Consider the following 12,532-nt stretch of genomic DNA (forward strand, 5'->3'; position numbering starts at 1 on the left):
TATCATTTATAAGGACCTTAAAAGCAAAATTGCTGACATGATAGCAAGTGTGTTTCTGCCCCTGCAAGTTCGACAAAATTTAAAAAGTCTAGAAGAAGACGGCTTAGTTAAATTGAATATTTTCAAAGAAAAAGTGGTGGAATTTTACAGCAAATGTTTTCAGTATCTGGAAGAATGGAAAGGCCATTTTGAGGGAATCGAGAAGTTTAATTGGATTACATTAAACATGAAACCTACGCATCAAATGGTTCAAGTATGCAGTGACTATTTAATTCAACATTATCCGGAAATAAATTTAATTGAAGATGAACTCTTTGATAAAATCTGTTTCATTCAGCGCTACACCACAGATGAGAAACTTGGGCATTGGAAACAAAATTGTGTTTTGGTATCAGATAGGTGGATTGAAATTTTTAAAGCCTTTAAAGAAAATGATGTGTCCAATAATATTGGCAAATTGGTAGAGTATTGCCTCTGTATGCCAGGAACTAATGCACCGCCCGAACGGGCTTTTTCTTTATTAAACAACATCTGGACTAGCGAGAAAACCCAATTGAAAGTGGAAACTTTGAAATCCTTGTTGATTGCCAAAAATAATTTAAATGCAGCCTGTATGGAATTCTATGAAAATATACAGGAAAACAAAAATTTGTTTAAAGCAATTCATTCCTCAAAAAAATATAAAAAAACAAACTAAATTAAATAACTCCTTATGTTTTATTATGTTATTACATTAGGCATGGCTTATCATGTTATGTTATGTTTATTATGTTTTATTTTTATATTGTAAAATCATATTTAAGTTTTCACATTTCTTGTGTTTAAATAAAAAAAACATTTTTTGATATCTAAAAGTTTTTTATTTACTTAGGTATACAGGTTGGCCGTTGGGTGAATTTTTGATAAAAATTTATAAAATTTGGGCATGGCTGCTCAAAATTCATGTTGTCCTGGTTTCAGGTTTAAAAAAAAATGGTCACCTTACCTTAGCGAAATATTATCGATTAGAGCTGCCTGGTGGATATTTCTCCCAAAAAATTTTCTGAGTCCGTTAACGTTACATGATCGTTCTCTCGCTATCCGCTTCTTAAGTTTTCCGCTATTTTTATTGGCGATTTGGCATCTTTATTTTTACCAATTTTAAATCTTCCAAATCATATATCCATAACAATCGCATGTATTCGTACGACGGAAAAAATACGTTACTACGCATACCACTTCACTCAGGGTTTACCAGAGAACCGTTAACAGTAGTTAGAAGTAGCGATACGAAAGATAAACAAATTGGCGACATCCTGAATATCCACAGTAAGGTAAGAACTTTTGCTTTAATTATTGATTTGGTTTTAAATGTTCCTGTTTTATTTTGAAGGAATTTTCTTTGTTTACTTATAACTTTGCTAACTGATGCTTTAGATTCTTTAGGTACAGCATTTTGTACATATGAAGAATTGGTACTTTTTCAGTATACCTGCGCAAATCTAGCCAAGCAGATATTTTGGCGATAGCACACAGTCGCCGAAACAAATTACACCAAGCAGACAAGCGGCAAAAGGTTACCAGCGGCGACATTCCATATGGCGTTCGTTATATCATTATTGGCCACTTTATCGCCTGCGCCGGTATAATGGAAAAAGGCCGAAGACTTTTTTAAGGCTGTATAAATATTACAATAGAAAAGTAATCTTGAATATTTTAGAAGAAGGCAAAGGAACTTGCCTTCTTGAAGCAAATGCCTTGCTATGTTTGAGTGAATCTACTTGTAAAATTTATTTAGAAATAGAGAAAAAGTATAAATATATATATTTTTTTCTGAATACATCTCTTTAATTATCTTTTAATACTTGGTTATTAGTTTAGTATTTTTCAGTTTGACAAATCATGTCATTATTGGGTTCTTACTGAATGAGCCACACTTTTGATAAATCTTATGTTATTATTATTTTTTCCAGATTTGGTACTCGCTGATGCATTCCTACAAAGTTTGCACTTAAAAGCTTTATATGAATACAGTTTCCACCATATCATTTGTTGAGTAAGTTATATTCCTTATTGAATATTTCATGTATGATTATTTTTGAGTTACTGAGGAAAGTTATTTAGCAGAAAGCAAATGACTAAGAAGTAAAATCGTTATGAAAGTAAAAATAATTTGATGACAATCTGCTATCAATCTTTAATGTCACATTTGAATATTTACTGTAGTTTAAATATAAATTTTAAAATGTCCAATATTCATATTTGAAAATTATAGGCTGATAGAACAAATTGAAATTTAGATGGTAAAAAAATCATTTTTTCATAATTTATTACGTCTAATTCTGAATTTTAGAATGATCTTGTATCATTACCATGGGCAGATGGACAGACTATCCATACACATATTTTTACCAAAATATGATTGAAATCAATACTTTGTATGTTCCAAGGCCCCTTATCGAATTTCATCTCCCTGGCATACAGCAGTTTTTAGATATCTACACCAGTTAGAATTATTTCAGTCAAAAATTTATTTTTTGCTTTAGAGAAATCTGAAAGAACACTAAAGTTTGATTCAATACATTTTTTTTTCTTTTCTTTATAATTCTCTTACTGAAATTTTAAATATTTATTCAGACTAAAAGGTATTAATGAGATATTATAAGGGACATTGTTCCAGACTCATTTTAATAGATGTTTCAAACTTGAATAAAATTATTTTAAATTAAATACAGTAATTCTAAAACCATAGTCTGCTGAAATTAGTGGAAGAAATTAATTGAAAAATCTTTACTGCTCATTTGATTAAGGTAAAATTAGTACATGGGTTAAAATAGAATTGAAAATATTGTAATAAAATAATATTAGTGGAATGCAATTACATGTAATTTTAATCTGAAGGATTAGGGTCCAGTTCTTTTAAGGCAAAAATAGTTGAAGCAGGCAACATATGTGAGCGTTACAAAAGGGTATAAAATTTCAAAAAATTAGAAGAGACATTTTTTTCTTCTTATCTCTAAATTGTTAGAATTTTTTTAATAAATGGTTCTAACTAGATCCTGAAAAAATTAATGCATTGAATATTTTTTTTACCCTCAACTTGGGTCATGATTAATTAAACCTTATAGATTATTGTTATTTTCAATTCAAACTTATTTTCACACCATTAACAAAATTTTAAAAAAAAAATTTGTAGATAACACCAAACCAGTGGGAGTGATCTCCTGCAAAACTTTCTTCTGTACTTTTTATAAATATATTATCCCAGAGAATGCCTTGCATAGTTATGAAATATTAACCTTTGGTGAGAATTTAGCACTTTTTGGTGTGATTATATCATGACATTCTTGGTGGGGAATGTTTTCGCAATTAATGCCTAGCATGACATTAATACAATCCAGAAATTTAATTTGTGCTTTAGATATGTTTTTCTCAAATGATCAAAGCAAAAAATTTGATAGAAAGCTACAGTTGTAATCACAAAATTACATGAGAATTTTAATGTATTAAATACCTTACATTTTCAGATTAATATATTTATCAGAATATCAGAATATTTTTTTTACACTCATCTCGGGTCATGGTTAAGTAAACCTTATAGATTATTGTTATTTTCAATTCAAACATTTTCACACCATTAACAGAATGAATGAAAAATATATAATAAATTATATATAAATATATAATTTTGTATATAATACCAAACCAGCAGGAGTGATCTCCTGCAAAACTTTCTTGTGTACTCTTTATAAATATATTATCCCAGAGAATGCCTTGCATATTTATGAAATATTAACCTTTGGTGAGAATTTAGCATATTTGGTGTGAATATATCATGATTTCCTTGTTGGGGAGTGTTTTGGCAATTAATGCCTAGCATGACATTAATACAATCCAGAAATTTTATTTGTGCTTTAGACATGTTTTTCTCAAACGATCAAAGCAAAAAATTTCGTAGAAAGCTACAGTTGTAATCACAAAATTACATGACAATTTTAATTTATTAAATACCTTACCTAATTTTAATACCTTCAGATTATTCCATTTACATGTTTCTGAAAGTAGAGATTGACAGACAGTCAAATGCTAATTAGATTTGACTCAAAATGTGATGAATGTCTTCACTCTCGATTTTAAATCTGTGTACCAAATGTTATCTGTTTTGCTCTCAGTGTGTTGTAGTTAACGTGTTATCTTATACTCGAAAAGGTGCACAGACAGAATTCCTCTGGATGGATTTTTCTCAAATTTTCAAAGAAATCAACAATTTTAGTCTTAAGACCATGTGCCAAAATTCATCCATCTAGCCTAAAGTATTTTTGAGTTACCTCTGTCACAGACAGATGGACATTTTCCAGAAATGCCTTTATTGAGTTCAGGGAAGTCTAAATCATCAAAATTTAAAGTTAGAATTTTTGGATAATTACATTGCTTTTACACAATTGAGTTCTTGTATGCAATTACAATTATTTTATAGAATAAAGTAAAAATGAAACATTTAAAAAAAAATGCTGCTGAAGAACAAGTCTTTCAAGTATGCTTCTTTCATGTTCATGAATTTTAAAATCTAGAAATATTGGCATCTTGCAACACAAGCAGTTTTTGTTTAAAATACTATCTTTATTTGAAAATTTTTTGGAAATTTTCTATATAAACATACTTAGCTAAATTTCTTTCTTTTTCTTGTTAATTAATACTTCAGTGAACAATTTAATTTTACCTTTTATATGAGCAGTATAAGGACAGGGGGAAAATAATCTCATGCAGAAGGGAAAGTTTTTAGTCATTGGAAGAATTAATTATAACTTTCATGAGCACAAAACATTGTAATGTCATCAATAGTTATTTCAATGTCCTATGTGCTATTTTTTGTTGTAATTTTATTGATATATTTCAAACTATTGTTCTTTTGTTGTTCTTACTTGTTATTGTCTTTACTACTTGTTGTGCTTAACTATTCTTCTATGAATAGTTAAATTTAACTTGATTTTTTGTCATTTATTTGACTGAATCAATAGAATTCAAATTATCAATTTAAGAATATTCTTTCCATGTTTTTGTAATTAAAAACTAATACAGAGAGATTTAACTATAATTACTTTCCAAGCTTAGAATTGTGTAGTGCTGAAAACATTTTGTATGTATTATATAGTATAGAGTTCGATTCTATCAGAATAATATAGAGGCTACCGAAAATCTTTGAAATGTAATATTCTACTCATTGGTTTATGCTGATGATTAGATGTAATATGAATTTTGGCTCAATGTGATTGCATTTTGCATTGCAATATAGAATGTAAAATTAATAGATCAATAGCCATTTGTAAACCAAAAGAACTAAAGAGTTAAATATTATTAGTGTTAAAAGTTTTTTTTTTTTATACTGATTATAAATGGCTGATTTTCAAATAATAATAATAATAATAATAAACATAGAGTGCCAAGTAGAATTTGATATTAAAAGTTTAGGGTGTTCATGCCAAAAAAAATCTTCATTTTAGCATTGTTGATGTGTAATATTTTATATAACCAGAATGAAATCTTATTCTCATTATTATGTATTATGATTTTTTCCGAAGTCAATTTTCCACAGTAAATTGGTTAATTTTCCTTTTTAATGTATTTTCATTTTAGGGCTTTTTCCCCTTCAGTAATTTTACTATGAGATTTTGATAGAGATTTGGGGATACCTTTGTCAGGACAGTGAAATTTAGGTATTTGGTATATATATCTTTTGATACCTCATTTCTCGTATTTACGTTCATTCCCATTTTCTTCTTTCTGCTTCTTTGGGCGGAAGTCTTGGATGCACCATACTCTTTATTTTCTGCTGGCGCATATTCTGACTTCAAAACTCTGCAACCAAAACATCATGTTCTTGCATAATAAAAAAGTTCCCGCTAATGATATGCTGCTGTAAACAAATTATTCATTGTTTTTTAATGTATATTCATTTCGAATTAATAAGGAATGATTTTTTGTGATAACATGCACTGTTTATACAGATATTTATTTGTATTATACCACAATGATTCTCCTTTCATCTGGCATCTAGTTATTAGTTGCTCTACAAAGAAACTGAGAAGACTAAGACATTTTATATAAGAAGCGTTATGTCAATTTCTATTGTGAAAAAAAAAATATTGTCATGTTCATATTTGAGATTAGTTAAAGTTAATTGCAAATACAATACTATTTAGTCATTTTTCTTCTTTAGTTATTCATTTAATTTTGCCATTGAATTTGATAAATTTATTTGGAGAGATCTGATTTTTATTTGTTAAATGTCCACAGAAAATCAACTACAACAAATATTAGGCAAGATATTCATTTCAGTACAGTGTAATGATGAAAGAAAATTAACGGTGAAAAACTCTGTATCTTTGGAAAAGTTTATCTGCAAGATTAATCTCTTCAAGAATTAAAAAAAAAAAAAAAATCTGAAAATCTGAATGAGTAATTTTTTTTTTTCCTTTTTTTTCTACTTATTCAAAATTTCTTGTTTCTTTGGAAGTAAAAAGTTTGAAGTGTAAGCTTCTGGAGGAAATCAATTTTTCCAATTAAAATAGAAATACTAAGTAAATTTACATTAATAAGGCAAACCAATCAACCTTTTGGGCATCCACAATCAGTGAATTAATTTTTTAAAATTTTTTATTTCCCCGAGTCCCCATCATCCAGCAGTTTAGAGATAAATAGCAAAAATACTTCATCTTTTACATTCTTTATGGGAAAATTGCTTCACAAAGTTCCCCAATCACAATATTTTGAACGTTTTTATCTCATATAGCTAATTGTTCATTACCCCTAGATGATGTCATCAATGATCATCTGCTCCTTCCTCACCACTTAACTTCAGCAGAACCCGCAATCTCAAGATTTGCAGAGCTTTCGCCAATTCGTTTTGTTTCTCTAAGTGCAGCTGACTAATCAAAATGCTCTATCATTACTATGCCAGTGTGATGCAGAAATAATAAAATTTTAATTTTTAAAACTTTTTACTATCTTTCTCTAAGAAAGCCAAAGTATTTTCATACATTTGATATTTTATTTGATGAAACTTTTCAATAGAAAGAATATTTCTGATTACAATAAGTAAGGAAATAAAAGCGTATGTTCTACTTATTTTTGGGTAACAATGTTAATATATATTATAGTTTACGCCAAAGGTTAACGTTTCTCTGTTTACGTTGGGAGGAGAAAATAATATATTCAACACAGCAACAACCTTCCGGTAAAATTAGGGAAATGTTGAAAGCATGAGAAGTTTAATAGCACCGTACTGGAAGCATTATCCTAATACGGTCATAGCTGAGTTCGCTACAGATTCATTTAATTTGAATACTATCACGTTTACCAAATTTTAAAGCGTGAGTAAAGCAAAATTTCTTTAGACAATTTTCTTGTAAAAAAAGTACATGTATCATAAATAAAAAATTACGTTGCTATTGATTTTTTTGAATATTTTTTAAAGAATAGAACGCGTTGTTCAATTTTGTATAGATTTGTATGGGGAAAGTTGTTTCATTCAATGAGTGTGTCGCATTACGAGTGAGGTTCGAGAACTAAAGATGGTCGTTAAGCGAGACTCCAGTGTACTGTTCGTTTCAGTTTTCTGCGACGACTACTTTTCAGCGGTTCAATCTCACTAAGGGGTGGCACACGGAAGGATGTGCGCCATTTTCGGAATTTACTTTATTGTTAGATGTAAACATCTCCTCCTTTCCTCTTTCCTCTCACTCCTATTTTACCAAACTAAACCGATCTTAACGCATGCGCAAAAGCGCGGGGTGCTTTAGAATCTGTTGACAAATAATAAATCATTTCTCAAAATTTCTGTTGATATTCCTGAATCAAACCGAACAGCCATGTGCTTCTACATATTTCTTTAATGAATTAAACAGATGGTTAGTTAATAAGATATATAAATACCAAATATTTAATTTTTTTTTCTTTGCATTTTCAATAACTCTAAATGTAACACTTATTATTATTATTATTATTATTATTTTTTAGATTTCAAGATTGTGTTGCCACGAACCTCATGATGTGCTAATGAAAAAAAGCTGATAAATCATCACATATTTCTGAATAAATGTGGCAAGAATAAGAAAGGCTTGACTTTTCGAAGATCCACAGTCCTAATTTGCATCGTACAACATCTCTCGATGGAATCGAAGAACCATGAAAAAATAAATTCCCTAATACATATGTTTAGAAAATGTTAATCATACCATACTTTTTTATAATTATTAGTGCATATTTGTGAGTATTGTTACTCACATAGAAATAAGAGTAATTTTATTCTTATGAACCCATGTTATAAAAAAATTTTCCAAAAATTACATTCAGAGTTTTTCCTTTCGATTCACCAAATGAAGAAATTTCATTTTTTGCAATATATGGACAACAGCATTTAAATTGCATTCACCGTGAAAATTTTACTGTCAAACTTTAATTAAAGAGCAGGCTCGTTCTCGAGACATGCAGAGAGAAATGCTTTAAAACCGCAATTTTCCCGTTCACCTTATAATGGAGAAACCATATGCTTGCAAATTTTGTGATATTTTCCCGGTTTCCCAATTTAAAGAAACATTTAGTGATGCATTCAAAAGAGAAACCGTATTCATGTGACATTTTTAGTAAAGCATTTTTTCAACAGTCTCATTTAAAAATTCATTTAATGTCGCATATGAACGAGGAATCCTACCCTTGCAACTTTTGCAACAAAGTCTTTTGTAATATTTCCGATTTCAAAAGACATTTACGGACGCATACACAAGAGAAACTGTTTAAATGCGAGTTTTGTAAGAAAGACTTTTCCAGGAACGAGCATTTAAAAGTACATTTGCGTCTGCATACACAAGAGAAACTGTTTACATGCGAGGTTTGCAAGAAAGCCTTTTCCAGGAACGAGAATTTAAAAGTACATTTGCGTCTGCATACACAAGAGAAAGCGTTTACATGCGAGTTTTGCAAGAAAGCTTTTTCCAGGAACGAGCATTTAAAAGTACATTTGCGTCTGCATACACAAGAGAAACTGTTTACATGCGAGGTTTGCAAGAAAGCCTTTTCCAGGAACGAGCATTTAAAAGTACATTTGCATCTGCATACACAAGAGAAACTGTTTACATGCGAGGTTTGCAAGAAAGCCTTTTCCAAGAACGAGAATTTAAAAGTACATTTGCGTCTGCATACACAAGAGAAACTGTTTATATGCGAGTTTTGCAAGAAAGCCTTTTCCCTGAACGAACATTTAAAAAGACATTTACGTACGCATACGGGTGAGAAACCGTATACATGTGAATGTTGTAATAAACACTTTTCGTCTACGGGGAATTTGATAAAACATTTACGGACGCATACTGGAGAGAAGCCATATGCATGTGAAATTTGTAACAAATCCTTTTCGCATCAGTATAGTTATAAAAGACATTTACGTACACATACGGGAGAGAAACCGTATTCATGTGAATTTTGTAACATAACCTTTTCGGATAAAGTGAATTTGAAACGACATTTACAGACGCATATACAGGAGAAACTGTTTACATGCGAGTTTTGCAAGAAATCCTTTTCCCAGAACGGTGATTTAAAAATGCATTTACGTACGCATACGGGCGAGAAACCGTATACATGTGAATGTTGTAACAAACCCTTTTCAGATAAATGGAGTTTCAAAACACATTTACAGACGCATACGGGAGAAAAACCATATAAGTGTGGATATTGTAACAAATCTTTTTCGAAGAATTTGAGTCTCAAAAGACATTTACATACACATACGGGAGAGAAACCCTAAACATGTTAATTTTATAATAAGGCAAATTCTCAGCGGTTATATTTAAAAAATCATTAACTGTCGCATGCGTAAGATAGACTCCACGGTTGGAATTTTTGTAACAAAGCCGTTACTGCTTCAACTTAAAATGACATTTACGAATCTATATAGAAGAGAAACCGTATGTTTGTGAAATTCGCTGTGAAGTGTTTTCTGAAGAGCGTGGATAAGACTTGCATTTGATGATCCATTTGGAGAAAAAAAAATAGTGTGCATGGGACATTTGCAGTAATCCATTTATTCAGCGTTCTGATTTAAACATACATCTACGAACGCTTATGAAGGGAAACCGTACACATGTGACACTTGCAATAAAGCTCTTCTGAGTCGTGCTGATTAAAAGAAACATTTATTGATGCATACGAAAGTGACACCGCGTTCATGTGACATCTCTAAATACGACTTTTCAAATTTGAAAGTATATTTATGAACGCATACGAAAAATGTGACTTCTGTCATATAAGATATTCTCATTCCAGTTCTTTCAGCAGAGACTTGACAATGCATATCATAGAAAATGAATCAATTATACACCTCTGATTCAACGCTTGCTAATGGGTGAACTTCACCTCATTTTAACGAGAAAGACTTATAATAAGGATTTTATTTTAGCAAGTTAATGTTTCAGAAAGCATAGATAAAAAAAAGGGGGGGCTTATTATTTTACTAAAAAATACTGAAATAATCTCTTCTAGAAATTCTATTTTGTATGACACAGCACCTAATGCATGTTCACTGTTATAATACTGGGCAATTATGATACTTAAATGAATATTCCGACATTGCAGAGCTTTTGAAGAAAACAAAACAAAGTAAAATCGTGTTGTTCATCCGGAATTACAAATGGCAGTTGAAAACTTAAACAATGCAGTTATAAATGTTCATTAGAAACACCTCCAAAAATATGAAAAATATCAAGACGATACGATCACTCCTGCCATACCCTTTCAGTTTCTCCAATATCATGCTTTGAAAGCCTGCAGATGTGCATATTTTAAATTTATGAACATCATTTGATTGCGGGAGAACAAACACCTGCAGTTTAGTCCCAATAAGAAAGGGAGGGGGGGTCAAGTATCGTCCTACATGCATTTCCGCTATCTTTTTAAGCTTCACATCTTGCATGCAGAAATGTGTGGATGAGTTATCGCACTGCTTCGGTATCCTTCGTGTTTCCGGACGGACTCGCATTATAACTGTGTTGAATTTTAATTTTCAGTTGTTATTTTTGAATTCCGATAAGCAAGAAGATTGTTTTCTTTTAACAAATCGGCAAATTTGGAACTTTCTTGTATAATCACCTTGTATTCTGTGAAACATATAAATGAATATTTATGACTTAATTACTTATTTCATGGGAAGTCAGCTTATTAATGCGAATGTTTTATACACGTGCGTTAAAATCCATCCAATAAAAAATTTTCTTTTATTGAAAAGCATTGTAAATTAAAATACTTTCCTTTTACTATTGTGTGTGCTTATAACTTGTATAAGTTTTCTTCTGTGACATTTTGTACCTTCTTAAAGTTTCATAGCTGTGATTTATTATTGGGAATATAAAATCTAATATGCATGTTTTTCAATTACGCAATTAACACTCATGTCCATAAATTAAGGATAATGCAAGTTCAGGAAAAGAAAGATTCAGAAGAAAACAAATGTGACTTATTTGTAAAACATAGTTATTAAACAAAAAATAAAGGGCAAAAAAGATATTATGTTTGATATAATTAATAAAAAATGCAATTTTTTGTTCCGTGGAGCAAATTACAGAAAAAAAAAAAAAACTATTTACAAAAACCAATATTACATGGTTGGTATGAGATTAATACACAGTATTTCTCCCGGACGATGCAATACAGGCCGTAACAACGCCTAGGCATGCTGAGTATCAAATTATCGATCTGATCTTGGGGAATATTACACCACTCATCAAGCAATGCTCTTCGAAGTTACGGTATCAATGTAGGAGGCTGCAACTCGTCGGCCAAGCATGTCCCACACATGCTGTACTGGATTCAAGTCCGGTGAGAATGCTGGCTAATTCATACGGGTGATATCTTGCGATCAAAGGCATTCGTTTACGATGTTTGCACTGTGAGGACTGGCGTTGTCATCCATAAACACAAATTCTGCGCCCATGACGCCTCGACATAAGCGTACATGTTGTTCCAGAATGACGTCTCAATAGATTTGACCTTTCATGGTTCCAATTTGAACATGTATGTCAGTTCTGGAACCCAGAATTATTCCTCCCCAAACAAGCAATCTTGCACCATCGTAACGGTGTCGTTCAATGATGTTCTCTTGGTGGTAATGGATACCTGGCGCTCTCCATATGAATGTGCCGAAAATCAGACTGCAAGCTAAACCTGGACTCATTTAAAAACATCACACAAGCCCACTGTTGCGATTTCTACAATGCATGCTCTCTACTCCAGGTTAACCGCAAGCGACAGTAAGATGTAGTAAGTGGAACACATCTGACAGGCCTACGAGCATATAGACCAATCTGCCCTCAGCGTCTGTACACGGTCTGCCTTGAAACTGTCGTAACAGTGGTGGAAGAGAGCTGACGAGACATGTCTGATGCTGTGCTCCGTCTGTTTCTTTTGGCAGTAACTGCCAAATACCGGTCCTCATTCGGCGTTGTAATTCGGGAGTGACCTGTGCTGTAACGTCTACTCACATTACCATAATTTTGGAATCGTT

At 31.3% G+C, this 12,532-nt stretch overlaps 1 protein-coding gene across 4 annotated transcripts; it reads left to right on the plus strand.

The window, feature by feature from the left end:
* Positions 1 to 1,039: 1,039 nt before the first annotated feature.
* On the plus strand, positions 1,040 to 11,209 carry LOC129988478 (zinc finger protein 271-like). 4 transcript variants are annotated; one of them, XM_056096715.1, is made up of 4 exons: positions 1,040 to 1,313; positions 1,953 to 2,035; positions 5,614 to 5,693; positions 7,996 to 11,209. In XM_056096715.1, the coding sequence occupies exon 4, from the start codon at positions 8,525 to 8,527 to the stop codon at positions 9,779 to 9,781; it is 1,257 nt and encodes a 418-aa protein (XP_055952690.1). In that variant the 5' UTR covers positions 1,040 to 1,313; positions 1,953 to 2,035; positions 5,614 to 5,693; positions 7,996 to 8,524; the 3' UTR covers positions 9,782 to 11,209. The 4 variants fall into 4 exon arrangements, with proteins under 4 accessions (XP_055952690.1, XP_055952689.1, XP_055952692.1 ...); XM_056096717.1 differs by lacking the exon at positions 1,040 to 1,313 and adding an exon at positions 1,640 to 1,790; XM_056096714.1 differs by lacking the exon at positions 5,614 to 5,693.
* Positions 11,210 to 12,532: the final 1,323 nt, after the last annotated feature.

This window comes from Argiope bruennichi, chromosome 10 (assembly GCF_947563725.1).
Source record: "Argiope bruennichi chromosome 10, qqArgBrue1.1, whole genome shotgun sequence".
Classification (NCBI taxonomy): domain Eukaryota; kingdom Metazoa; phylum Arthropoda; class Arachnida; order Araneae; family Araneidae; genus Argiope; species Argiope bruennichi.